At 38.9% G+C, this 27339-nt stretch overlaps 3 protein-coding genes and 1 long non-coding RNA gene across 4 annotated transcripts in view; 3 read left to right on the forward strand and 1 right to left on the reverse strand.

Moving 5' to 3' along the window:
• LOC310715909 (uncharacterized protein) lies at positions 1–25550 on the forward strand. The gene is made up of 7 exons (XM_083522629.1): positions 1–167; positions 21562–21889; positions 22101–22217; positions 22292–22342; positions 24299–24403; positions 24605–24651; positions 25095–25550. The coding sequence occupies exons 2-7, from the start codon at positions 21838–21840 to the stop codon at positions 25461–25463; spliced, it is 741 nt and encodes a 246-aa protein (XP_083378755.1). The 5' UTR covers positions 1–167; positions 21562–21837; the 3' UTR covers positions 25464–25550.
• The window catches only part of LOC310715880 (uncharacterized protein), a 184087-nt gene that overhangs the window by 19186 nt on the left and 137562 nt on the right, over positions 1–27339 (forward strand). The gene's annotated exons all lie outside the window — the stretch shown is intronic.
• LOC310715918 overlaps positions 1–27339 on the reverse strand; it is a 68747-nt gene that overhangs the window by 8901 nt on the left and 32507 nt on the right. The gene's annotated exons all lie outside the window — the stretch shown is intronic.
• Positions 128–10793, forward strand: LOC310715588 (uncharacterized protein; the record flags this gene model as incomplete). Its single annotated transcript, XM_083522101.1, has 9 exons — positions 128–167; positions 988–1311; positions 2730–2834; positions 7321–7644; positions 7782–7889; positions 7968–8018; positions 9153–9257; positions 9454–9500; positions 9943–10793. The coding sequence occupies 9 exons, from the start codon at positions 128–130 to the stop codon at positions 10249–10251; spliced, it is 1413 nt and encodes a 470-aa protein (XP_083378227.1). The 3' UTR covers positions 10252–10793.

Here is a 27339-nt window from a genome sequence, read left to right on the forward strand (position 1 = left end):
ACGCCGTCGGTCTCTTTCACCACACGAATAGACCTTGCACAGGCATCCAGGCAGTAAAGGAGTTAAAAGATAACGAACAAAGCATTTATTTCTGTTCTGTGGAAGAGTTTGAGAGTCTGAACTTAGAATGAAGATCCTCCTTCTCATCAATTTCTGCCTGATTTCAGGTAAGTAAAAGCATTTCAACATCATCATCAGCATTAAAGCTTCGTACTGAAGAACATTTATAGCTCGAAAGAACTTTTAGAGAGTGAGGTTTCAGTGTTGATGTCAGACTTCAAAAACTGTTCCAGTGACCTACACAAGGAAACATCTAAACATTTCTATCTGTAAAATTAATATATAATTAAAGCATTTCTGTTTCTGTATAGTAGCTGAGAAAACGTTCTTGCAGTTGTGACAGTAAAGAAGAAAATGCAATTTGTTTCTGTACCTTAAAGTATCAGTACTTTACTAAAGTATTTCTATTCAGGGAGTCTTTAACTGTAACTTCACTACAAAACAAACATGCAGCAATCCACCAATTAGAGTAAAACACACTCGGTATCTACTTTTCACCAACATACAGTTCAGCATCAGTTTAACAGCAGAACATTTAGAGACGAATAAATGATGAAGAAACTCCAGACTCGAACTCACCACAACACCCGTGACCTCATTTATATGCTTTTTATGTGCAAAATTCTTCACTTTTCTTAACTTAATGGTTTGTGTACTTCGTCCATCACTGCAGCCGTGTGACCTACATTTGATTTATTTAAAAGCGAGGGCTAAGGTTTTATCAGTGCAGTGTCTCTATTGCTTCTGTGGTAACCACAAAACGTGCTGTGCTCAGTTTTATGAGATGTATAATTGATATGATTAGTCTGTGTTTATCGTGTTTAAATATTGAAATTATATATTTTTAGATACTGAACATTATTTTGATCTTGCATGGTGCATCATCGTCCTGGATCACATTTCATTCCACTCTGTTTTATTCTCCAGATGGATCTGATGCTGTAGTAACTGGATACAGAGGAAGATCAGTTCAGATTAAATGTCACTATGAATCTGGATATGAAAAGAACAACAAGTATCTCTGCAGAGGTGAATGTCCCCATTGGCCTGCAATCAAAGACGTTCCTGTTCAGTCTGGATCTCCTGCTGAAGACACCAGATTCTCTCTGTACGACGACACAACAGCCAAAATCTTCACCATCACCATCACTGATCTGAGAGCAGAGGATGCAAACACTTACTGGTGTGTGGTACAGCGGACTGTCCCATTGAGAGATATTTACACTAAGCTTCAACTGCTGGTTAAAATGGGTGAGTGTTTCACAGTGAAAGAATCTCACACAATAATTTAAAAACTCAAAGATTTAAAATCAGTGCATCGATTTTTGACCTAACAAATGTGAACTGTATGGGATTTAAAATGTTTTTTTTTGTTTTATATTTTTCAGATGATTCTGCTAACAGTACTGTCTCACCCACCACACACTCCACTTCAACACATGCCACGAGTCCATCAGTCATCATACATACATCATCATCATCAACAACAACAGGAGGTATGGACTTTTTGCTTAACTTCCTCTTCATCACATTTCTCTCATCATTCATGTCATCTTTTTTTTTTTATTTCAGCTAATTTGCTAAATGATGCTAAAAACCCAACCATCGCTTCTGCACCTCAGAGTATGTATGTAAAAATGTATTATTTTGGATCTTTATATAAATTCTTAAACATAAGACAGAGAACACAGATCACTACATGAGAGATGAAATCAGCAGTGGTGATGGTGGTAAATATTAGAAGCATATTACTACACCTTGTGGTTTAGCAAAAGTGACAGGCTTTTATATGAATTTTCTTTTAACCACTGCATGACAGGACATTATATTAATCTGCTTTACATGTTGTAATCATTAATTAACTGGATTATCTCTATTATAAACCCAAATAAAGATACAAATATATAAATTATATAAAGTATTTTCACATATTGGGATTGCACACATGCAGAAGCTCTTCATAATGGATATTCCTGCTCATTAGTGAACTTCCACATATGTGGTATTTATTCAGTTTGAATCTACAGGTTCACTTGCACTTCCTTTACAATGCTCCTCATTGTGGTTTGGAAGGTCAAAAGGTTTGGTAGCCAGCTGATAATACTTTATGCTCACATTCCTGTTATCCAAGCTCACCAGCCCATCTCACCAGTGGGCTGAACTCCTGATTGCCCAAGATACTAAGGACATTAGCATTGCAGCTGAGTTTGTCATCTTTTAAATGCAGGTTTCTGAATGTAATGGGGTTTAGTTGAGAAAAGAAAGTCTTTAGCCCATTACAAGCTCTGCAACCTGCCAACCTCAGCTGCCAAGGTTCTTGATGCGACCGATGCAGCAGGCTGCCCATGAACACTGAGCTCAAGCTGGTGTTATCAGCTGCTAAGATCAGTAAAGCAACTGATAAAGCAGTCACCCACTACAAACCCCAGCATGAGGACAAAGAGAGCAGCCATGTTCTTGCTGGGGGTCGACAGAGTGGATCCCCAATCCATGTAGATACCAGAAGCCCACAAAGGGCCCCCTCACATCAAATCAAGGCAAGGCAAGTGGCCAATGAGGCTGCCTGTAAAACAAAGCCAACCAAAACCAACATTAACCACATCATCTACATCTTACTTTCACTTTACTAGTGTGCACACAATTGTCTTATGACTGTGTTTCCTTTCCAGAATTTCCAAATTCCACAATCATCATTGGCGTGTCTGTGGTTCTTGTGCTGCTGCTCGTTGCCCTTTTAATAGCTGTTGCTGTACAGAAGAAAAAGAAGACCAGAGGTACTGCAAACACTCAGACCATTAAATCAGATCATTTATTCAAACTCAGATTAGTATAAATATAAATTATTGACAGAACAATAATAGCAGAAATAACATGCATGAGGCAAATGAGGAAAAGAAGCCTTTACAATCTGTATTTATTCATTTGTTTGTATATATTTTTATATTATAACGTCTTTGTTTAAATTGGCAGCCCCGTGTCCAGAACAGTTTCCAAACAGCTCCTCAAACCTCAACATGGTGAGTTTATTTCCCAAAAATCATTGTTTGATATAAAAAAACTGAAATAAATGATGAGGTAACATCTGATGTATCTCACTAAACCAGACATTTACTGTATATTGGCTGACATGCTGCTGAAATTGGGATTTAAATTGGGTTAACCCTAATACTAACTCTAAACCCTAACACAAACACTAAACCCTAACCCTAAACCCGTTCTGTAGTCGAGGTGAGGACTTGACTTTGACCCCCACATATTCTAATATTTAAATACTTATGATGATAGAGAAATGGGTGAGTTTTTGATGATGTGATCATTTTGATGAGAAGCTGAGAGGAAAATTGCCTTTAATCTGTTTTACTTGAGAAAAGATCATTAAGCAATTGAATTTCCATGTAAATGCATGTTTATGTTTTTGAGTAAATAATTACAGTTGATTTTCCTTCTTGTGTTCAGGTTTCATTTACTGTTAATGAAAATGAAGACAGCAGCAGTATTTTTTACAGCCTTTACTCTACAACTTCCCTCAGCCCCGTTTGAGATTTACTCCAACACTGGATTACCCACAATTCCCTCTGATCCTTCATCACCTGTTTATGCTGCAGTAACACACCCAGGAGATCAGGACGTCTACTCCACAGCTCAGTTACCCTCTGATTCATCAGTCAGTGCTGCTCAGTCATCAAATATAAAATCAGGTGAAAGTGTAAAATAGACACCAGTGAGTTTTTATTAATCTGTGTTTAAACACTCCTTTGTGTTTGTGTGTATTTCATGAACTCATTCACTTTATCTTTAAATACCAAGCCTCTTTTTTTACTTTTATGCCTCACATTTCCGGGTTCTTGATCTTGGTTATGTTTCTTGTTAATTCTTCTTATTCATGTCTGAGTATTGTTGCTCACCAGCCTCCTGACCCACTCCTGGATTTTGTTCTTGCTTTTGGATTTCAATTTGAATTTGTTTGCCGTTTATATTGATAAAATATTCATATCTGCACTGCATCTGCTTCTGTTATCGTTAGAACTCACAATAAACAACATATTACTTTACCATTAACATGGATGAGTAAAAGTAAGAACGCAGTAATGCTCCAGTTTGCAGCACTTTTACCAGTAGATAGTGTCCCAATACAGCTTTAGAAAATTTACAAAACAGCTCAACTCCATTCAGTTTCCTCAGTGGACTTTTTTTCCTTCCCCAGATCCATGTGAAGTTTTTTTCCAAGAGCCAATGACTCGCATTCCAGTTTTTATAAAATCACCAGCCAAGTTCAAAGAGGATAATTGCCCAAGTTACCAGGGAAATTAGCATCATTGCTGGGATTCTCAGCCAGCATTTTTTGAATTTGATGGGATTAAGTTCTGCCTAATGAAATTTTCTAGGGAAGGCCAGCCTGACTTGTGAGGCTTTGCTCCAATTTCCCCTTTAATATGAGAGAAGTAAGGCTAAAACCCATAACGAGCTTAGCCTGAAGCTTACCTGCCAAACTCAGCTGCAAAGCTTCCTGATGTGACTGAGGCCAACCTGACATGGCACCCACTAACAAAGAACTCCGCCCTGTGGAGACATCAGCTGCTGAACTCAGTAAAGCACCGAACAAAGCAGCCACCCACTACAAACCAAAGTAGAAGTCTGAATAGAGCAGCCGTGTTTCTGCTGGGGGTTGAGGGAGCGTCTTTCCAATGTCATGCAATGGGCCAATGTAAAGCCAATCTCATCCCAGAGGTTGACAGGGTGATCTCTCCAGGATTGGTAGTCAGGTTCATGCCATGGACCAACATGGTGGTCTCTAAGGCCAAAACCACTAATAATTTTTTGCTTTAAAAGACACACTGTATGTAAATGACCATTAAATCTTTCAATCACGGACACTTGACCTCCGTCCAATAGAGGGCAGTGTGGTGATGTATGGCGCTGTGGGACATTAGTGAATTTGGTTACGTGAAATGGCAGTCTGATTTGTTAACGAAAGGAAAGGTGGACTTTTGGCTGTACTGGTTGTCAAACACGCGTTCTTTAAAGGGTTTCTTCCTGCCTCTTAGCTCCTGGCTGATGAAGGGCACAAGGTATCATTTTAATTTCATTTGTGTGGGAAATTTGGTGGTTTTGAAATGTTTATTTTAGCATCTCCATGGAAGCTAATGGTTAATGCTTAGCAGGTCGCTAATGTATGTATGCAGGTTAGCATTTCACGTGCTGATTTTGCTATATAGAGATTGGAGCATTAATTGTAATTGTTGTTTTAAGCATAATAAGGTGTATTATTATTTTGTTAACATTATAATTGATGTGTGTTTTCAGTTCAAATGTGTTGTTTGTAGCTGTGGGAGTTTTATTTCGTCACTTTGTATGTTTTGTGTTTTTATTCAGCTTTTACGGTGCTTTATTTTGGACATTAAAATCCTTAATAAACATCAGTTTCAAGAGAGTAAAGTGTATCTGTTCAGCTGGGTATGCTACACTGTATTAACAACAATAAAAAAAGTTTAGTATCTGCTTTTTGAACGCACTTGCTGTTATAATAAACTTCACTCTTCTGGGAAAATGTTTCACTGAATTTTAGAGTGTGGTTTTGGAGTTTTGTGCTCATTCAGCCACAAGAGTGTTAGTAAAGTAAACTACTCATATTAAAGTCATCTAAATGTGTTCAAAATCACAAAACACTGACTACAACAAGTAGGCGGAGTTGCAAATTATACTGCAGACAGCCACTAGAGGGTCTCACAGATATTTATAGCATCACTTTTCACAATTACAATTTCCAAAAGACAGCTTGAAAATGAAGCACATATAGCAGGAGAAGGTCAGGTGACCCAGTACTTTTTAAAATAAAGTGTATGTTGCATGGAGTAGCACCATAACATAAATATTCTTGGCAAAGTCTTCCTTCTTCTGTCTCATTATGTTTGTAATCCATTAATATCAAATCACAATTTGTCCTCTAGAGAGCAGTAACAGGAAGCTGTTAATGCAAGGTGATGCAGATGATAGTGAGCTACCTTCACAAACACTTCAGTTAATCCATGAGTAAATCTAGCCCACTCAAATATAAAAAGAAAAAACCCAGACATTAAAAAATTGGTACATTTCACCTGAGAAAATGTGCTCATGTAAAAAAAAAAATCACCAGTGACTTTAAGGAAATAAAATGTGAGATTACAGTCCACTGTTAATTAGTTTAATACCAGAAATATCTAGAATGTGAGATCTTTTTTTACAGCAGCTGTGCTCTGCAGTTCACACAGCAACTTCCTGGGTGGTTTTCTGTCTCGAGAAGTGGAAGTGGACATGACACCCTCTGTCTCTCTCACCACACGAATCGACACTGCACAGGCAACCAGGCAGTAAAGGAGTGGAAGTTAACAAACAAAGCATTTATTTCTGTTCTGTGGGAGAGTTTGAGTCTGAACGTACAATGAAGATCCTCCTTCTAATCAGTTTCTGCCTGATTTCAGGTAAGTAAAAGCATTTCAACATCATCATCAGCATTAAAGCTTCGTACTGAAGAACATTTATAGCTGGAAAGAACTTTTAGAGTGAAGTTTCAGACTTCAAAAACAGTTCCAGTGACCTACACAAGGAAACATCTAAACATCTCTAACTGTAAAATTATTATAGAATTAAAGCATTTCTGTTTCTGTATAGTAGCTGAGAAAACGTTCTTGTGGAAAAAAATGCAATTTGTTTCTGTACCTTAAAGTATCAGTACTTTACTAAAGTATTTCTATTCAGGGAGTCTTTAACTGTAACTTCACTACAAAACAAACATGCAGCAATCCACCAATTAGAGTAAAACACACTCGATATCTACTTTTCACCAACATACAGTTCAGCATCAGTTTAACAGCAGAACATTTAGAGACGAATAAATGATGAAGAAACTCCAGACTCGAACTCACCACAACACCCGTGACCTCATTTATATGCTTTTGCTCGAGGTGATTTAGCAAAATTCTTCACTTTTCTTAACTTAATGGTTTGTGTACTTCGTCCATCACTGCAGCCGTGTGACCTACATTTGATTTATTTAAAAGCGAGGGCTAAGGTTTTATCAGTGCAGTGTCTCTATTGCTTCTGTGGTAACCACAAAACGTGCTGTGCTCAGTTTTATGAGATGTATAATTGATATGATTAGTCTGTGTTTATCGTGTTTAAATATTGAAATTATATATTTTTAGATACTGAACATTATTTTGATCTTGCATGTTGCATCATCGTCCTGGATCACATTTCATTCCACTCTGTTTTATTCTCCAGATGGATCTGATGCTGTAGTAACTGGATACAGAGGAAGATCAGTTCAGATTAAATGTCACTATGAATCTGGATATGAAAAGAACAACAAGTATCTCTGCAGAGGTGAATGTCCCCATTGGCCTGCAATCAAAGACATTCCTGTTCAGTCTGGATCTCCTGCTGAAGACACCAGATTCTCTCTGTACGACGACACAACAGCCAAAATCTTCACCATCACCATCACTGATCTGAGAGCAGAGGATGCAAACACTTACTGGTGTGTGGTACAGCGGACTGTCCCATTGAGAGATATTTACACTAAGCTTCAACTGCTGGTTAAAATGGGTGAGTGTTTCACAGTGAAAGAATCTCACACAATAATTTAAAAACTCAAAGATTTAAAATCAGTGCATCGATTTTTGACCTAACAAATGTGAACTGTATGGGATTTAAAATGTTTTTTTTTGTTTTATATTTTTCAGATGATTCTGCTAACAGTACTGTCTCACCCACCACACACTCCACTTCAACACATGCCACGAGTCCATCAGTCATCATACATACATCATCATCATCAACAACAACAGGAGGTATGGACTTTTTGCTTAACTTCCTCTTCATCACATTTCTCTCTCATCATTCATGTCATCTTTTTTTTTTTATTTCAGCTAATTTGCTAAATGATGCTAAAAACCCAACCATCGCTTCTGCACCTCAGAGTATGTATGTAAAAATGTATTATTTTGGATCTTTATATAAATTCTTAAACATAAGACAGAGAACACAGATCACTACATGAGAGATGAAATCAGCAGTGGTGATGGTGGTAAATATTAGAAGCATATTACTACACCTTGTGGTTTAGCAAAAGTGACAGGCTTTTATATGAATTTTCTTTTAACCACTGCATGACAGGACATTTTAATAATCTGCTTTACATGTTGTAATCATTAATTAACTGGATTATCTCTATTATAAACCCAAATAAAGATACAAATATATAAATTATATAAAGTATTTTCACATATTGGGATTGCACACATGCAGAAGCTCTTCATAATGGATATTCCTGCTCATTAGTGAACTTCCACATATGTGGTATTTATTCAGTTTGAATCTACAGGTTCACTTGCACTTCCTTTACTGTGGTTTTGTCTGTGCAGATGTGATTTCTACATTTTAGTCTCTTTTTAAACTTAAAGCATTTTTACATAAATAAATGTCTATTGTGCTCCTCATTGTGGTTTGGAAGGTCAAAAGGTTTGGTAGCCAGCTGATAATACTTTATGCTTACATTCCTGTTATCCAAGCTCACCAGCCCATCTCACCAGTGGGCTGAACTTCTGATTGCCCAAGATACTAAGGACATTAGCATTGCAGCTGGGTTTGTTACCTTTTTAGTGCAGGTTTCTGAAGGTAATGGGGTTTATTTGAGAAAAGAAAGGCTTTAGCCCATTACAAGCTCTGCCCTTAGACCAACCTGCCAACCTCAGCTGCCAAGGTTCTTGATGCGACCGATGCAGCAGGCTGCCCATGAACACTGAGCTCAAGCTGGTGTTATCAGCTGCTAAGATCAGTAAAGCAACTGATAAAGCAGTCACCCACTACAAACCCCAGCATGAGGACAAAGAGAGCAGCCATGTTCTTGCTGGGGGTCGACAGAGTGGATCCCCAAGCCATGTCCATAACAGAAGCCCACAAAGGGCCCCTTTCATGTTTAATCAAGGCAAGTGGGCCACGAGGCTGCCTGTAAAACAAAGCCAACCAAAACCAACATTAACCACATCATCTACATCTTACTTTCACTTTACTAGTGTGCACACAATTGTCTTATGACTGTGTTTCCTTTCCAGAATTTCCAAATTCCACAATCATCATTGGCGTGTCTGTGGTTCTTGTGCTGCTGCTCGTTGCCCTTTTAATAGCTGTTGCTGTACAGAAGAAAAAGAAGACCAGAGGTACTGCAAACACTCATAACATTAAATCAGATCATTTATTCAAACTCAGATTAGTATAAATATAAATTATTTACAGAACAATAATAGCAGAAATAACATGCATGAGGCAAATGAGGAAAAGAAGCCTTTACAATCTGTATTTATTCATTTGTTTGTATATATTTTTATATTATAACGTCTTTGTTTAAATTGGCAGCCCCGTGTCCAGAACAGTTTCCAAACAGCTCCTCAAACCTCAACATGGTGAGTTTATTTTTTTCCCAAAATCATTGTTTAATATAAATAAATACTGAAATAAATGATGAGGTAACATCTGATGTATCTCACTAAACCAGACATTTACTGTATATTAACTGACATGCTGCTGAAATTGGGATTTAAATTGGGTTAACCCTAATACTAACTCTAAACCCTAACACAAACACTAAACCCTAACCCTAAACCCGTTCTGTAGTCGAGGTGAGGACTTGACTTTGACCCCCACATATTCTAATATTTAAATACTTATGATGATAGAGAAATGGGTGAGTTTTTGATGATGTGATCATTTTGATGAGAAGCTGAGAGGAAAATTGCCTTTAATCTGTTTTACTTGAGAAAAGATCATTAAGCAATTGAATTTCCATGTAAATGCATGTTTGTTTTTGAGTAAATAATTACAGTTGATTTTCCTTCTTGTGTTCAGGTTTCATGTCCTGTTAATGAAAATGAAGACAGCAGCAGTATTTTTTACAGCCTTTACTCTACTGTACAACTTCCCTCAGCCCCGTCTGAGATTTACTCCAACACTGGATTACCCACAATTCCCTCTGATCCTTCATCACCTGTTTATGCTGCAGTAACACACCCAGGAGATCAGGACGTCTACTCCACAGCTCAGTTACCCTCTGATTCATCAGTCAGTGCTGCTCAGTCATCAGATATAAAATCAGGTGAAAGTGTAAAATACGCAACAGTGAGTTTTGACAGCAGTTTGAATGGTGCAGTGGTTTGAGAGGAACACAACATCTGGAACATATTTATGTATATTTTATTTTTATATTTGTCTCCTGTCAGAGACTCATGTCTCTCCTGTCTCCATATTTTTATATTTGTCTCTCATGTCTCTCCTGTCTCCATATTTTTATATTTGTCTCTCATGTCTCTTCTGTCAAAGATGCATGCTGCAATCTATGTGCTTCTCCGTGTCTGTGTTTACACGCACCATGTGCATCTATGTTTCAGTTCATACTACATCTCCACCTTGCTTTTCTTGTGATTTATCACCTCACGTCACATCTGTTTTTACTTTACTGTTTGATTAATCTGTGTTTAAATACTCCTTTGTGTTTGTGTGTATTTCATGAACTTATCCACTTTATTTTTGATTACCAAGCTTTTATGTTTTACATTTCCTGGTTCTTGATCTTTATTCTGTTTTTTTGTTACTCCTTCTTTCTCATGTCCGAGTATTGTTGTTGGATTTTGTTCTTGCTTTTGGATTTTAATTTGAATTTGTTTGCCATTTGTATTAATAAAATATTCATATCTGCACTGCATCTGCTTCTGTTATCGTTAGAACTCACAATAAACAACATATTACTTTACCATTAACATGGATGAGTAAAAGAAAGAATGCAGTAATGCTCCAGTTTGCAGCACCTTTAACAAATAGATAGTGTCCCAATCCAGCTTTAGAAAATTTACAAAACAGCTCAACTCCATTCAGTTTCCTCAGTGGACCTTTTCCATCCCCAGCTCCATGTGAAGTCTTTTTTCAACGGCAAGATTTTTTGATACAATGCAATTTTTATTTTGGTGACTCCCAAGCTTAAGAAGAGCCAATGACTCACATTACTGTTTTCCAAAATCACCAGAGGCTGATTGCCCAAGTTACCATTGAAATTAGCATCATTGCTAGGATTGTCAGCCTGCAGTTTTTGGACATGATGGGGTTGACTTCTGGCTAATGGAATTTTCTGGTGAAGGCCAGCCTGAATCGTGAGGCTACTCTCCCATTTCCCCTTTACTATGAGGGAAGTAAAGCTAAAACCCATAACGAGCTTAACCTTGAGCTTACCTGGACACCTTGGCTGCAAAGCTTCCTTTTGTGACTGGTGCAACAGAAACAAATTACACCCCTTTCCAGAGACCAACTTGAAATGACAACCACTCACAACAAATTTCACCCTGAGACTAACCCAGCCAACATGTCCATGTGGGCCCCACATGGGTTTTATCAGGGTTATAAGGGCATTATGTGGGCATGGGGTCAGAGTGGGAACTTTAATGGGCTGAATGTGGGCCCCATCTTAGTCAGGGTTGTGGGCCCCAGTTAGGTTGCCCATTTTGTTTATTCGAGGGCCCTGTATGGGCCACATTTGGGCTATATTTAGCTATATTATTCAAATGATAAATTCAATTGATATGTTTTTTGCGTGTTTTATATGATCGAAACACATTTTTTTATACATTAACAATAACATAGTTAAAATGTGACCTTTAGTTAAAATAAAATAAAAGAAAGAAAGAAAGAAAGTAAGAAAGAATCCGTTGTGCAGCTCACAGAGTCTCCGATTGGCTCCTGTGTTCCCGCCTTTTCATTCTAAAGGAACGGTCATCACTCACTACACTGGAGCACCTGACCTGACCTGGATAACCTGACCTGACCTGACCTGACCTGGATAACCTGACCTGACCTGACCTGGATAACCTGACCTGACCTGGATAACCTGACCTGACCTGACCTGACCTGGATAACCTGACCTGACCTGACCTGGATAACCTGACCTGACCTGGATAACCTGACCTGGATAACCTGACCTGGATAACCTGACCTCTCTGTCACGGTAAGAAATGATCTTTTGTTTTAAATTAATCACATTTTACTGTTGCTTTTATTTAATGTAAACTTCTGAAAGATTTGTGGTAATTAAAGTTGCAGGCACGATATAAAGAAGGTAAGTGTGGAGAGTGAACTGGTTTACCTCAGAGATAAACACCTGTGGAAAATTGAACATTCTTGACGATTAGCAGATAACTAGGACAGTGTCTACTAAAATGTGGAAATAACAACATTTCAAACCATTTTTACAATATAGTGTCCTCATGATAACAGGAGGGTGAAACAGTAAAAGCACTGTGGAGTCTCTTTCTCTTTCACTACCTTTATAACATGTTCATATTTATATCATTTCTAAACATTAATAAAAACATGATACGTTATGATTACGTTAAAGATAATAAACATCAATTTGGGCCGTTCAGAAAGTCAGTCAGACGAACTTCGTTATGAGTAATTTAAACTAATGTTGCAGTGGTCAGTTCATATTCACGCTCCAAAGTGAACCAATACAAATGTATTAATCAATCTGTGTTCAAGACCCACACTAATTATTCTAAACATTATTGATGCCAAACCAAACCATATTGATGCATTTAACTTTTTGCATGGTATTGTGTCATTTTAACATCATTTACTCAGATCAGTTAACAGTTTGGGCAAATGGTGGATTAAAAGGTGCTTACGATCGTGATTTTTTGTCTTTTTTTTTTTTTTTTTGACTGATCTTATGCTCATGTAACTTGCATGTATACAAATAATGGGTTGTGCCCTGGTTGATGCAGCAGCATGCCCTATTTTATATTAATTTTTTTGCTTTACAGGAAGCCTGAAGCAGAACCGTTTGCTGAAAACTGTCAGTAAGAAAGAGCTGGAGAAAGCGCTTGGTAAATGGTTCACAAATGCAAGAGACAGAGAAGGCAACCATGCTTTGAGAGCCCAGTGGGACCATGATTGGAGGGCAGCCGGAAGTGTAAGTCATATAACCTATAGCTAGGGCTGCACAATTAATCATATTTTATCCCAATCACTGTTTTTGCCAATGTTAAATTAAAGGAATACGCCACCCTGAAATGAAAAAATATCTTATGAATTAGTGATCCTCAAGGCATCCTATACAGTGGCTGAGAGCTCAACACGCTGCAACTGAAGAAAACACATGCAAATAGAAAAAAACACCAGCAAATAAAAAGAAAAAAAACAATGTTGTTTGACAACACATGTGCTGTAAATCCTCACAACACAACCAAACACAGAAACACGCTGCAAATCCTCACAACACAACCAAACACAGAAACACGCTGCAAATCCTCACAACACAACCAAACACAGAAACACGCTGCAAATCCTCACAACACAACCAAACACAGAAACATGCTGTAAATCCTCACAACATAACCAAACACAGAAACACGCTGCAAATCCTTACAACACAACCAAACACAGAAACATGCTGCAAATCCTTACAACACAACCAAACACAGAAACATGCTGCAAATCCTCACAACACAACCAAACACAGAAACATGCTGTAAATCCTCACAACACAACCAAACACAGAAACATGCTGTAAATCCTCACAACATAACCAAACACAGAAACACGCTGCAAATCCTTACAACACAACCAAACACAGAAACACGCTGCAAATCCTCACAACATAACCAAACACAGAAACACGCTGCAAATCCTTACAACACAACCAAACACAGAAACACGCTGCAAATCCTTACAACACAACCAAACACAGAAACATGCTGCAAATCCTCACAACACAACCAAACACAGAAACACGCTGCAAATCCTCACAACACAACCAAACACAGAAACATGCTGCAAATCCTCACAACACAACCAAACACAGAAACATGCTGTAAATCCTCACAACATAACCAAACACAGAAACATGCTGCAAATCCTCACAACACAACCAAACACAGAAACACGCTGCAAATCCTTACAACACAACCAAACACAGAAACATGCTGCAAATCCTTACAACACAACCAAACACAGAAACATGCTGCAAATCCTCACAACACAACCAAACACAGAAACATGCTGCAAATCCTCACAACACAACCAAACACAGAAACACGCTGTAAATCCTCACAACATAACCAAACACAGAAACACGCTGCAAATCCTCACAACACAACCAAACACAGAAACACGCTGTAAATCCTCACAACATAACCAAACACAGAAACACGCTGCAAATCCTCACAACACAACCAAACACAGAAACACGCTGCAAATCCTCACAACACAACCAAACACAGAAACACGCTGCAAATCCTCACAACACAACCAAACACAGAAACACGCTGCAAATCCTCACAACACAACCAAACACAGAAACACGCTGCAAATCCTCACAACACAACCAAACACAGAAACACGCTGCAAATCCTCACAACACAACCAAACACAGAAACACGCTGCAAATCCTCACAACACAACCAAACACAGAAACACGCTGCAAATCCTCACAACACAACCAAACACAGAAACACGCTGCAAATCCTCACAACACAACCAAACACAGAAACACGCTGCAAATCCTCACAACACAACCAAACACAGAAACACGCTGCAAATCCTCACAACACAACCAAACACAGAAACACGCTGCAAATCCTCACAACACAACCAAACACAGAAACACGCTGCAAATCCTCACAACACAACCAAACACAGAAACACGCTGCAAATCCTCACAACACAACCAAACACAGAAACACGCTGCAAATCCTCACAACACAACCAAACACAGAAACACGCTGCAAATCCTCACAACACAACCAAACACAGAAACACGCTGCAAATCCTCACAACACAACCAAACACAGAAACACGCTGCAAATCCTCACAACACAACCAAACACAGAAACACGCTGCAAATCCTCACAACACAACCAAACACAGAAACACGCTGCAAATCCTCACAACACAACCAAACACAGAAACACGCTGCAAATCCTCACAACACAACCAAACACAGAAACACGCTGCAAATCCTCACAACACAACCAAACACAGAAACACGCTGCAAATCCTCACAACACAACCAAACACAGAAACACGCTGCAAATCCTCACAACACAACCAAACACAGAAACACGCTGCAAATCCTCACAACACAACCAAACACAGAAACACGCTGCAAATCCTCACAACACAACCAAACACAGAAACACGCTGCAAATCCTCACAACACAACCAAACACAGAAACACGCTGCAAATCCTCACAACACAACCAAACACAGAAACACGCTGTAAATCCTCACAACACAACCAAACACAGAAACACGCTGCAAATCCTTACAACACAACCAAACACAGAAACACGCTGCAAATCCTCACAACACAACCAAACACAGAAACACGCTGCAAATCCTCACAACACAACCAAACACAGAAACACGCTGCAAATCCTCACAACACAACCAAACACAGAAACACGCTGCAAATCCTCACAACACAACCAAACACAGAAACACGCTGCAAATCCTCACAACACAACCAAACACAGAAACACGCTGCAAATCCTCACAACACAACCAAACACAGAAACACGCTGCAAATCCTCACAACACAACCAAACACAGAAACACGCTGCAAATCCTCACAACACAACCAAACACAGAAACACGCTGTAAATCCTCACAACACAACCAAACACAGAAACACGCTGCAAATCCTCACAACACAACCAAACACAGAAACACGCTGTAAATCCTCACAACACAACCAAACACAGAAACACGCTGCAAATCCTCACAACACAACCAAACACAGAAACACGCTGCAAATCCTCACAACACAACCAAACACAGAAACACGCTGCAAATCCTCACAACACAACCAAACACAGAAACACGCTGCAAATCCTCACAACACAACCAAACACAGAAACACGCTGCAAATCCTCACAACACAACCAAACACAGAAACACGCTGCAAATCCTCACAACACAACCAAATAGCACAGATCACAAAATAAATGTTTTAAGGGGACCACATCAAGTGACAAACCCATCTGGAACTGCTTTTTGTTTAATGTCTATTCGTCAGTGGTGTTGATGTGTGTCGATGACCTGAAAGGTGAGTTTTTGTTTATTTTATCATTGTTTGTTTATGATTCCTTGGCCTTTTGGATATTATTATCCTAAATAATCTGATGAAATACACAATTAACTGTAAAACGTTATTATGTTAACTGGCAAAGCCAAGGAATCATGATCAGGATGTTAAAATAAACAAAAAACTCACCTTTCAGATCATCAACACCACCACTGATGAATAGACACTGAACAAGCAGTCCCGGGGTCGTCACTTGTTGGGGTCCCCATGAAATATTTATTTTGTGGTCTGTGCTGTTTGCAGTGTAAATGAATTGGTTGTGTTGTGAGGATTTGCAGGACGTTTCTGTATTTAGTTGCATTGTGAGGATTTGCAGGACGTGTTGTTTAACTGATGAAGATGTTTTCTTAATTTGCTGGTGTTTTTTTATTTGCATATGTTTTCTTCAGTTGCAGTGTTGAACTTTCTGGTCCACCGTGATCCGAGGTGTGACTTACATCTTTCAGCTGATCAGAATCATTGTTCAGTCACTGGCTTTTGGCAATGGCCAAATATTCATTTAAGAGTCAAGTTCAGACGCAAGGTTGATATTTTAATTGTTACATTCATAGGTTTTGGATTCCGTGACTGGTCCTCCGGCATAAGTTATTACTGTGTGAGGCAGAGGTGGGAACAATTCACTGATGAGATTCTAGGATATGTCTTAATTATATTGATGCATGTTTTTTAGATGCTGCTGTGAATGGTAGTATATTAAAATGTACTAAATTGCCTTTTCTGTCTTCTCTTTCTTTACTGTTTTGTAGGTGTTCAGCCGAGGAATCTGCATAGACCCACCAGTGAACTATTCTACATTAGTAATTCTGTTATTCCTGTTTCCTGATTTTTTTACTTGAATTAATAAATTAATTGTGATTCACACATTCTGAGTTAAAGTCATTTATTTTTCACAGTTCAAATACTCAACCATGTAATTTTAAACATAGAGCAGCACATAAAATCAACTAATATTAGTTCTTTGTTTGGTCAGGCACAGTTTTACATTGTAACTGAGGTTTGAAATGGTTTGACAGTGGATTTTCCATAGTAAGATTAAGTACACATTAAGTAAATGTGTACAAAATGACAAAACACTGACTACAACAAGTAGGCGTTGTTGGAAATAATATTGCAGACAGCCACTAGAGGGTCTCACAGATATTTATAGCATCACTTTTCACAATTACAATTTCCAAACTTAAATTCTGTAAAGTGAGAATTAGAATAAAATCTTGCATACATTTCCCTCTCAGCCACACCATCATCTAGATGAGATGAACAAATCAGAGCAATTCTTATTCCAAACTCCAAATGAATTGTAACACACTGTACTCAATACATACAAATCAATGTATTAAAGATAGACATGAAGTAGGCCACTGAGTACAGAACATTTTTTTTTAAGTGGCACCTTCAAATTTACAATCCAAGGTATTTGGAAAAAACATGACTGCAGCAATCACTTATGAATTAGATATTATACAAATACATTTGAATACAGAACACTAACATGAAGAGTTTTTTTACACACTACAATTCACCAAAGACTTTGCATTTTACAGTAAAACAAGTTTTCATCATGACCTTCACACAAGATCGTACACATGCTCTTTTTGAGGTGTTTGCGGGTTTGTTTCTCTCATCACCACAATAGTGGAAGTGGATATCGATTTCTACTTAGAACACACGCACACAGACACCAGAGAGTCACATATTTAGAGGCAGTGAGGATGTGCAGGGTAACCAACAGAAATGTATTTTTACTATTCTCTAAAGTGGAGTTTCTGAGTCTTGAATATCATCCTCACTTTCTGCTTGATTATAGCTAAGTAAACGATTTTCAAAATAATTATCACTTTTATTTAAAAATCTCATAGTATAAAACACTGTATTGACTGAAATTTAGCACAGAACGTTTATAGGTAGATCTTAGTAATGCAATTTCTCAGATTAGACAAGTGACCTACATTCTGGAACATAGAATCGATTTAGTTTCACCATCAAATTAACATTTATTTATTTTTCTATTATCTGTTAACCCTCTGAACAAGTTAATAAAAAGAGGTTAGAGTCCAACAGTGTTGTCCATATTTAGCCAGAATAATGCACCCATTTAGCCAGAATAATGTCTTGTATGACTTTAAAATTAATTTGTTCAATCTGAAATCACCAGTAAGAAACACGATCTGGAGAACCAATAAATTGGAATTAAAGTCTTTACCAAAGGTTTTTAGCAAACACAGATTAACACAATATGAAGTAGTACACAACAGATAGAGCAGTGGCAAAAGTTTGATTAGGTTTACCGGTGTTTTGACAGACATGACAACTGAGACAGTAATTGTAGAATTTTTTTTACAAATCAGGCACATATGTTTTTTCCACCCCTAAGTGACCAGACCACCAACTGTCCAACTGCAAAACATAATACATGTGGTCTATACACTGTTGACAACTACTTGGTACGTGTTCTTATAGGTTGCATTATTATGGGGTTTTCACATACGTACTAACAGGTTGTCCTCCAAAAGATCTGCTACCTGTGTATTAACATCCACATGTATGTTGTGAGCTAAAAATACTTCTCTTGACTAGGAGTGGGGAGTAGTCATGAGTGACTGCTCCGCCTAAGGTCTATGGGAAGGGCCCCATCTACTGTGGCACATCAATTGCCTAGAGATGCTGGCCGTGCTTCTAGCATTGAAAATTAGAGATATGCAGGCCCTTTCTGTGGCTGCCACCTTTCTGGAGTTCACTCCAGGTATGGCCAGTGCCTTCCTGTACCCTAGAACGGGTTACATTCCCAAGGTGTCCTTTGGTCGTCCCAGAAGCTGTGAGGTTACAGGCATTTTACTCGGTTTTAGGCCCCAGACCAGGAGAAACTGCCTGGCTGTGCCCGGTGCGAGAACTGGACTCTGGTCTCTGGAGGAAGTCTAACCAACTGCTCGGGCTTCCTAATGAGCAGACCTTGAGCAGATGGATCATTGATGCCATTGCGTCTTCTTAATTCCTCTGCCTTCCCGCTGCATTCGGGGTCAGAGCTCACTCCACCCAGAGTGTGGCAGCCTATAAGGATTGGTCCTCCGAAGTACCCCTCCAAGACATCTGCAATGCTGTGGGCTGGTCCACCCCGCTGACCTCGGTGCCTCTCCTGGCCCCTCTGTCCGTCGGCCCAGCTGTGCCATACACACTAATCAGAGACCGGTCAGTCTGGTGTGATTGGACACTTGTTTCCAAGCATGGCAACGCAGTTCGAGTTCCTGAAAGGAACTCAGTTTCTGCTTGATTTCAGGTAAGTAAAAACATTTCAACATTATCATCATCAGCATTAAAGCTTCGTACTGAAGAACATTTATAGCTCGAAAGAACTTTTAGAGTGAAGTTTCAGTGTTAATGTTAGACTTCAAAAACAGTTCCAGTGACCTACACAAGGAAACATCTAAACATCTCTAACTGTAAAATTAATATATAATTAAAGCATTTCTGTTTCTGTATAGTAGCTGAGAAAACGTTCTTGTTGTTGTGACAGTAAAGGAAAAAAATGCAATTTGTTTCTGTACCTTAAAGTATCAGTACTTTACTAAAGTATTTCTATTCAGGGAGTCTTTAACTGTAACTTCACTACAAAACAAACATGCAGCAATCCACCAATTAGAGTAAAACACACTCGATATCTACTTTTCACCAACATACAGTTCAGCATCAGTTTAACAGCTTAACATTTAGACCTTATTGTGACCTTGACATGTCACCTTATTTATAAGATTTTGCTTGAGGTGATTAAGCAAATGTCTTCATTTTCTTAACTTAATGGCTTGTGTACTTCAGCCATCACTGCATCCTTGTCATCTACATTTGATTTAGTTAAAAGTCAGGGCTAAGGCTTTATCAGTGCAGTGTCGTCTCTATTGCTTCTGTGGTTAACCACAAAATGTGCTGTGCCCCATTTTATATGATTTATATGATTAGTCTTTGTTTATGGTATTTCTTCTTTTTCTCCTCTCGGCTTCTCCTGTTAGGGGTCGCCACAGCGGATCATACCTCTCCGTACCCCCCTGTCCTCTACATCTGCCTCTTTTAACCTAACTACCTGCATGTCTTCCCTCACCACATCCATAAACCTTCTCATTGGTCTACCTCTTTTCCTCCTTCCTGGCAGCTTCATCCTCAGCATTCTTCTACTGATATACCCCATGTTCCTGCTCTGCACATGTCCAAACCATCTCAATCTCACCTCCCTCACCTTGTTGATTATTGTCACTCTTAATAAACACCTTAACATCTTCAGCTCTGCTACCTCCAGCTCCACCTCCTGTTTTTTTCTCAATGCCACTGTCTCTATACCATACAACATCTCAGGTCTCACCACAGTCCTATAAACTTTCCCTTTCACTCTCACAGATACTCTTCTATCTCAAATCACTCCTGTCACTCTTCTCCACCCACTCCACCCTGCCTGCACCCTTTTCTTCACTTCTCTAACACACTCTCCATTACTCTGCACTGTTGACCCCAGGTATCTGAACTCCTCCACCTTCTCCACCACTTCTCCCTGTAACCGCACCCCTCCACTGCCCTCCCTCTCATTTACACACATGTACTCTGTCTTACTCCTACTGACTTTCATTCCCCTTCTCTCCTGCACATACCTCCACCTCTCCAGACTCTTCTCCACCTGCTCCCGACTCTCACCACAAATAACAATATCATCTGCAAACATCATAGTCCACGGAGACTCCTGTCTGACCTTGTCCGTCAACCACCACAACTCCTCTCTCGGCACCCTGTCGTACGCTTTCTCTAAATCCACAAACACACAATGCAATTCCTTCTGTCCTTCTCTATACTTCTCCATCAACATTCTCAAAGTAAATAAAGCGTCTGTGGTGATCTTCCTCGGCATGAAATCATACTGTTGCTCACAGATGGTCACCTCTTTCCCATAACTTCATGGTGTGACTGATCTACTTAATTCCCCTGTAGTTACTGCAGGTCTGCACACTTCCCTTACTCTTAAAGATTGGTACCAGCACACTCCTTCTCCATTTCTCAGGCATCCTCTCACGTCCTATCAACTTTCCACTCTTCATCCTCTTAATCGCTGCTCTCACTTCCTCCTTACTAATCCTATCCACTTCCTGCTTCACCAACTCCACACCATCCAACCATCTCTCTCTCTCATTTTTCTCATTCATCAGCTGCTTAAAATACTCCCTCCATCTTCTCAACACACTCTCCTCACTAGTCAAATTTAAATATTTAAATTACAAATGTATAGATTCTGAACTTTATTTTGATCTTATATGTTGCACAATCATCCTGGATGACTTTTCATTCCACTGTATTTCATTCTCCAGCTGCATCTGATGCTGTAACTACAGTAACTGAATACAGAGGAAGATCAGTTGAAATAAAATGTCACTATGAATCTGGATATGAAAAGAACAACAAGTATCTCTGCAGAGGAGAATGTCCCCATTTGATTGGAAAAAGACATTCCTATTCGTTCTGGATCTCCTGCTGAAGACACCAGATTCTCTCTGTACGACAACACAACAGCCAAAATCTTCACCATCACCATCACTGATCTGAGAGCAGAGGATGCAAACACTTACTGGTGTGGGATCGAGCGAATGTGGCCTTTAATTGATAATTACACAAAGCTTCAACTGCTGGTTGAAATGGGTAAGTGTTACACAGAGGAGATTAAAATAATCTCACACAATAATTCACTGATTATAAACACATTGTGATTGTGGAAGATTAAAACAATTTAGTTTAATTATCAGGTATAAAAACTTTATACAATAATAAGATTTATAATCAGTGCATGGATTTTTGACGGAACAAAGGAAAACTGTATGGGATTTAGAAATGGCTTTTTTCCATTTTTCAGATGATTCTGCTAACAGTACTGTCTCACCCACCACACACTCCACTTCAACACATGCCACGAGTCCATCAGTTATCATATGTACATCATCATCATCATCATCATCAACAACAGCAGGAGGTATGGACTTTTTGCTTAACTTCCTCTTCATCACATTTCTCTCTCATCATTCATGTCATCTTTTTTTATTTCAGCTAATTTGCTAAATGATGCTAAAAACCCAACCATCGCTTCTGCACCTCAGAGTATGTATGTAAAAATGTATTATTTTGGATCTTTATATAAATTTTTAAACATAAGACAGAGAACACAGATCACTACATGAGAGATGAAATCAGCAGTGGTGATGGTGGTAAATATTAGAAGCATATTACTACACCTTGTGGTTTAGCAAAAGTGACTTAGGCTTTTATATTAATTTTCTTTTAACCACTGCATGACAGGACATTATATTAATCTGCTTTACATGTTGTAATCATTAATTAACTGGATTATTACTATTATACATTGCAGAATTTTACCAAATAAAGATACAAATATATAAATTATATAAAGGATTTTCACATATGGGACTGCACACATGCAGAAGCTCTTCATAATGGAAATTCCTGCAAAATTAATGTACATCCACATATGTGGTATTTATTCAGTTTGAATCTACACAAGGTTCACTTGCGCATATATATATATATAGTGTGTGTGTGTGTGTGTGTGTGTGTGTGTGTGTGTGTGTGTGTGTGTGTGTGTGTGTACTGTAAACATAATTGTAAACTGCATTTCTAGATCAATAGAACATTTAGAGTGAGGTTTTAGTATTGAAAATGTCAGTCTTCCTGGTTAGCTTCAAAGACAGTGACCTAAACATGGGAACATCTACACTTCTACCTGTAAAATTATTATCATATTAATAAAGCATTTTTGTAGCTGTGTAGTAGCTGAGTTACCATCCTTATGACGTACATGTGATGTATTTAAAGGTCAGGGCTAATGCTTCATCAGTGCGGTCAACCTTATTGTAGCTTCTTAATATGTATACAGAACTGTAAACTTTGGTGTTACACATATTGGATAGTTTAGTTAGTTTGGTTAATCTGGTAACTGTTCAATTTTGTCTCATGACAACATTTTAAGTAGTCCAGCTTGTGTTATGTAATACACTAATCAGGCTGCGAATGCAGATTAAGAGGAACATGTAAATGATCCAAATCAGCAAACAAAGTCAGAAATGCAAAATAGGCAAAAGTCAGGTGACGATCAAACAGTGTTATAAAGCAAGACAAAAACATGATTATGAAATGCTCACATTCCTGTTATCCAAGCTCACCAGTGGGCAGAACTTCTGCTTGCCCAAGATACTATGGACATTAGCATTGCAGCATGTTTTGTCACCTTTTAGTGCAGGTTTCTGAATGTAATGGGGTTTAGTTGAGAAAAGAAAGGCTTTAGCCCATTACAAGCTCTGCCCTTAGACCAACCTGGCAACATCAGCTGCCAAGCTCCTTGATGCGACTGATGTGGCGGGCTGCACGTGAGCACTGAGCTCAAGCTGGTGACATCAGCTGCTAAGATCAGTGAAGCAACTGATAAAGCAGTCACCCACTACAAACCCCAGCATGAGGACAAAGAAAGCAGCCATGTTCTTCTGGGGGTCGACAGATCGGATCCCCAAGCCATGTCCAGGAGCCCACAAGTGGCCCCCTCATGTCAAATCTATTAAGGAGCCAACGGGGCTGTCTGTAAAGCTAAGCCCATGACAGAGGTTGACAAGGCAATCTCTCCAGCCATGTCCCAGACAAAACAATGCAAATAATCAAATATTAAACGAAAAACAACTGTAGGCAGTAGAGAACGTGAGGGAAATAAATGACAAGACAGAGTCAGAGACATGGGTGAAGACAAGCACATCTCTACATAAACACTGAAAGATTTGGAAGTGTGAAGTAACAGTCTGTGTTTTCAGTGTTCTGAAAATGTTACCCGACAAACAACAAAAGAAATAGTTACAGATACAGACTTGGATGCACAATACACATTTTCTGTCAATTTCTTTTCTCCATGGAAGAATTCAAATCCAAAACATACCAGCCACATAAATGCATCATGTACAGACTGAAGACCACAACATCAACCACATCATCTACATCTTACTTTCACTTTACTAGTGTGCACACAATTGTCTTATGACTGTGTTTCCTTTCCAGAATATCCAAATTCCACAATCATCATTGGCGTGTCTGTGGTTCTTGTGCTGCTGCTCGTTGCCCTTTTAATAGCTGTTGCTGTACAGAAGAAAAAGAAGACCAGAGGTACTGCAAACACTCATAACATTAAATCAGATCATTTATTCAAACTCAGATTAGTATAAATATAAAGTCCCCTATTGACAGAACAATAATAGCAGAAATAACATGCATGAGGCAAATGAGGAAAAGAAGCCTTTACAATCTGTATTTATTCATTTGTTTGTATATATTTTTATATTATAACGTCTTTGTTTAAATTGGCAGCCCCGTGTCCAGAACAGTTTCCAAACAGCTCCTCAAACCTCAACATGGTGAGTTTATTTTTTCCCAAAATCATTGTTTAATATAAATAAATACAGAAATAAATGATGAGGTAACATCTGATGTATCTCACTAAACCAGACATTTACTGTATATTAACTGACATGCTGCTGAAATTGGGATTTGAATTGGGTTAACCCTAATACTAACTCTAAACCCTAACACAAACACTAAACCCTAAACCCTAAACTGTTTCTGTAGTCAAGGTGAGGACTTGACTTTGACCCCCAGACATTCTAATATTTAAATACTTATGATGATAGAGAAATGGGTGAGTTGTTGATGATGTGATCATTTTGATGAGAAGCTGAGAGGAAAATTGCCTTTAATCTGTTTTACTTGAGAAAAGATCATAAAGAATTGAATTTCCATGTAAATGCATGTTTATGTTTTTGAGTAAATAATTACAGTTGATTTTCCTTCTTGTGTTCAGGTTTCATGTCCTGTTAATGAAAATGAAGACAACAGCAGTATTTTTTACAGCCTTTACTCTACTGTACAACTTCCCTCAGCCCCGTCTGAGATTTACTCCAACACTGGATTACCCACAATTCCCTCTGATCCTTCATCACCTGTTTATGCTGCAGTAACACACCCAGGACATCAGGACGTCTACTCCACAGCTCAGTTACCCTCTGATTCATCAGTCAGTGCTGCTCAGTCATCAGATATAAAATCAGGTGAAAGTGTAAAATACGCAACAGTGAGTTTTGACAGCAGTTTGAATGGTGCAGCTCCAAAACTGATCTCCAAAAACCAGAGCATCTCATGTGATTATGCTTCTGTTACCATCACTGAATGAGGCTAGTTAGAGTACATCACATTGCTAATATTGGATACTGTAATACTGTTGGCAAATAGCTGTGGTTTGAGAGGAACACAACATCTGAAACTTCATTCATTCATTCATTCATTTTCTCGCGCTTATCCGTAATTCGGGTCGCGGGGGCAGCAGTCTAAGCAGGCATACCCCTTCGACTGCTGCCCAATCCTCACAGCACCGTCCCTTACGGTCCCTCCTGCAGGTGGTGAGCCCACGGGAAGGCGGCCCCACGTCACAGACCTTGATATTTCTCTCGTAAGGGACCCCCGGAGCATAGAGGGTTAAGAGCCTTGCTCAAGGGCCCAAGAGTGGCAGCCTGGCGATACCGGGGCTCGAACCCCAGACCTTCCGATCGGCAACCCAGCGCCTTAACCGCTGGAGCCACCACTCCCCCAACATCTGGAACTTATATATGTATATTTTATTTTTATATTTGTCTCTTGTCAGAGACTCCACATGCATGAGGCGAGCTATGTGCTTCTCCGTGTCTGTGTTTACACGCACCATGTGCATCTATGTTTCAGTTCATACTACATCTCCACCTTTCTTTTCTTGTGATTCATCACTTCCCTCACGTCACATCTGTTTTTAGTTTACTGTTTGATTAATCTGTGTTTAAATACTTCTTTGCGTTTGTGTGTATTTCATGAATTCATTCACTTTATCTTTGATTACCAAGCTTTTATGTTTAACATTTCCGGGTTCTTGATCTTGGTTATGTTTCTTGTTAATTCTTCTTATTCATGTCTGAGTATTGTTGCTCACCAGCCTCCCGACCCACTCCTGGATTTTGTTCTTGCTTTTGGATTTCAATTTGAATTTGTTTGCCATTTGTATTAATAAAACATTCATATCTACACTGCATCTGCTTCTGTTATCGTTAGAACTCACAATAAACAACATATTACTTTACCATTAACATGGATGAGTAAAAGTAAGAATGCAGTAATGCTCCAGTTTGCAGCACTTTTACCAGTAGATAGTGTCCCAATACAGCTTTAGAAAATTTACAAAACAGCTCAACTCCAGTTTCCTCAGTGGACTTTTTCCATCCCCAGCTTCATGTTAAGTCTTTATCCAACGGCAAGATTTTTTGATACAATGCAATTTTTATTTTGGTGACTCCCAAGCTTAAAAAGAGCCAATGACTCACATCCCTGTTTTCCAAAATCACCAGAGGATAATTGCCCAAGTTACCATTGAAATGAACATCATTGCTGGGATTGTCAGCCTGCAGTTTTTGGATATGATGGGGTTGACTTCTGCCTAATGTAATTTTCTGGTGAAGGCCAGCCTGACTGGTAAGGCTGCTCTCCCATTTCCCCTTTACTATAAGAGAAGTAAAGCTAAAACCCATAACGAGCTTAGCCTGAATTCTGGTGTGACTGATGCAACAGGCCAGAAATGACACCCTTTTCCTAAAGCCAACTTGAAATGGCAACCACTCACAACAAATTTCACCCTGAGACTAATGTGGAGACCTCAGCTTCTAAACTAACAAAGCAGCCACCCACTACAAAACCAAAATAAAAGACTGAAGAGAGCAGCCGTGTTTCTGCTGGGGGTTGAGGGAGCGTCTCCCCAAGCTATGCCCATAGCAGGAGACAAAGAGCCGGCCCCACAAGTCAATGTCATGCAATGGGCCAATGTAAAGCCAGTCTCATCCCAGAGGTTGACAGGGCGATTTCTCCAGGATTGGTAGTCAGGTTCATGCCATGGACCAACATGGTGGCCTCTAAAGCCAAAACCACTAATCATTTTTTGCTTTAATAGACACAATGTATTAACAATAAAATAAGTTTAGTATCTGCTTTTTGAACGCACTTGCTGTTATAATAAACTTCACTCTTCTGGG

The sequence above is a fragment of the Silurus aristotelis genome (assembly GCF_946808225.1).
Source record: "Silurus aristotelis genome assembly, chromosome: 20".
Classification (NCBI taxonomy): Eukaryota; Metazoa; Chordata; class Actinopteri; order Siluriformes; family Siluridae; genus Silurus; species Silurus aristotelis.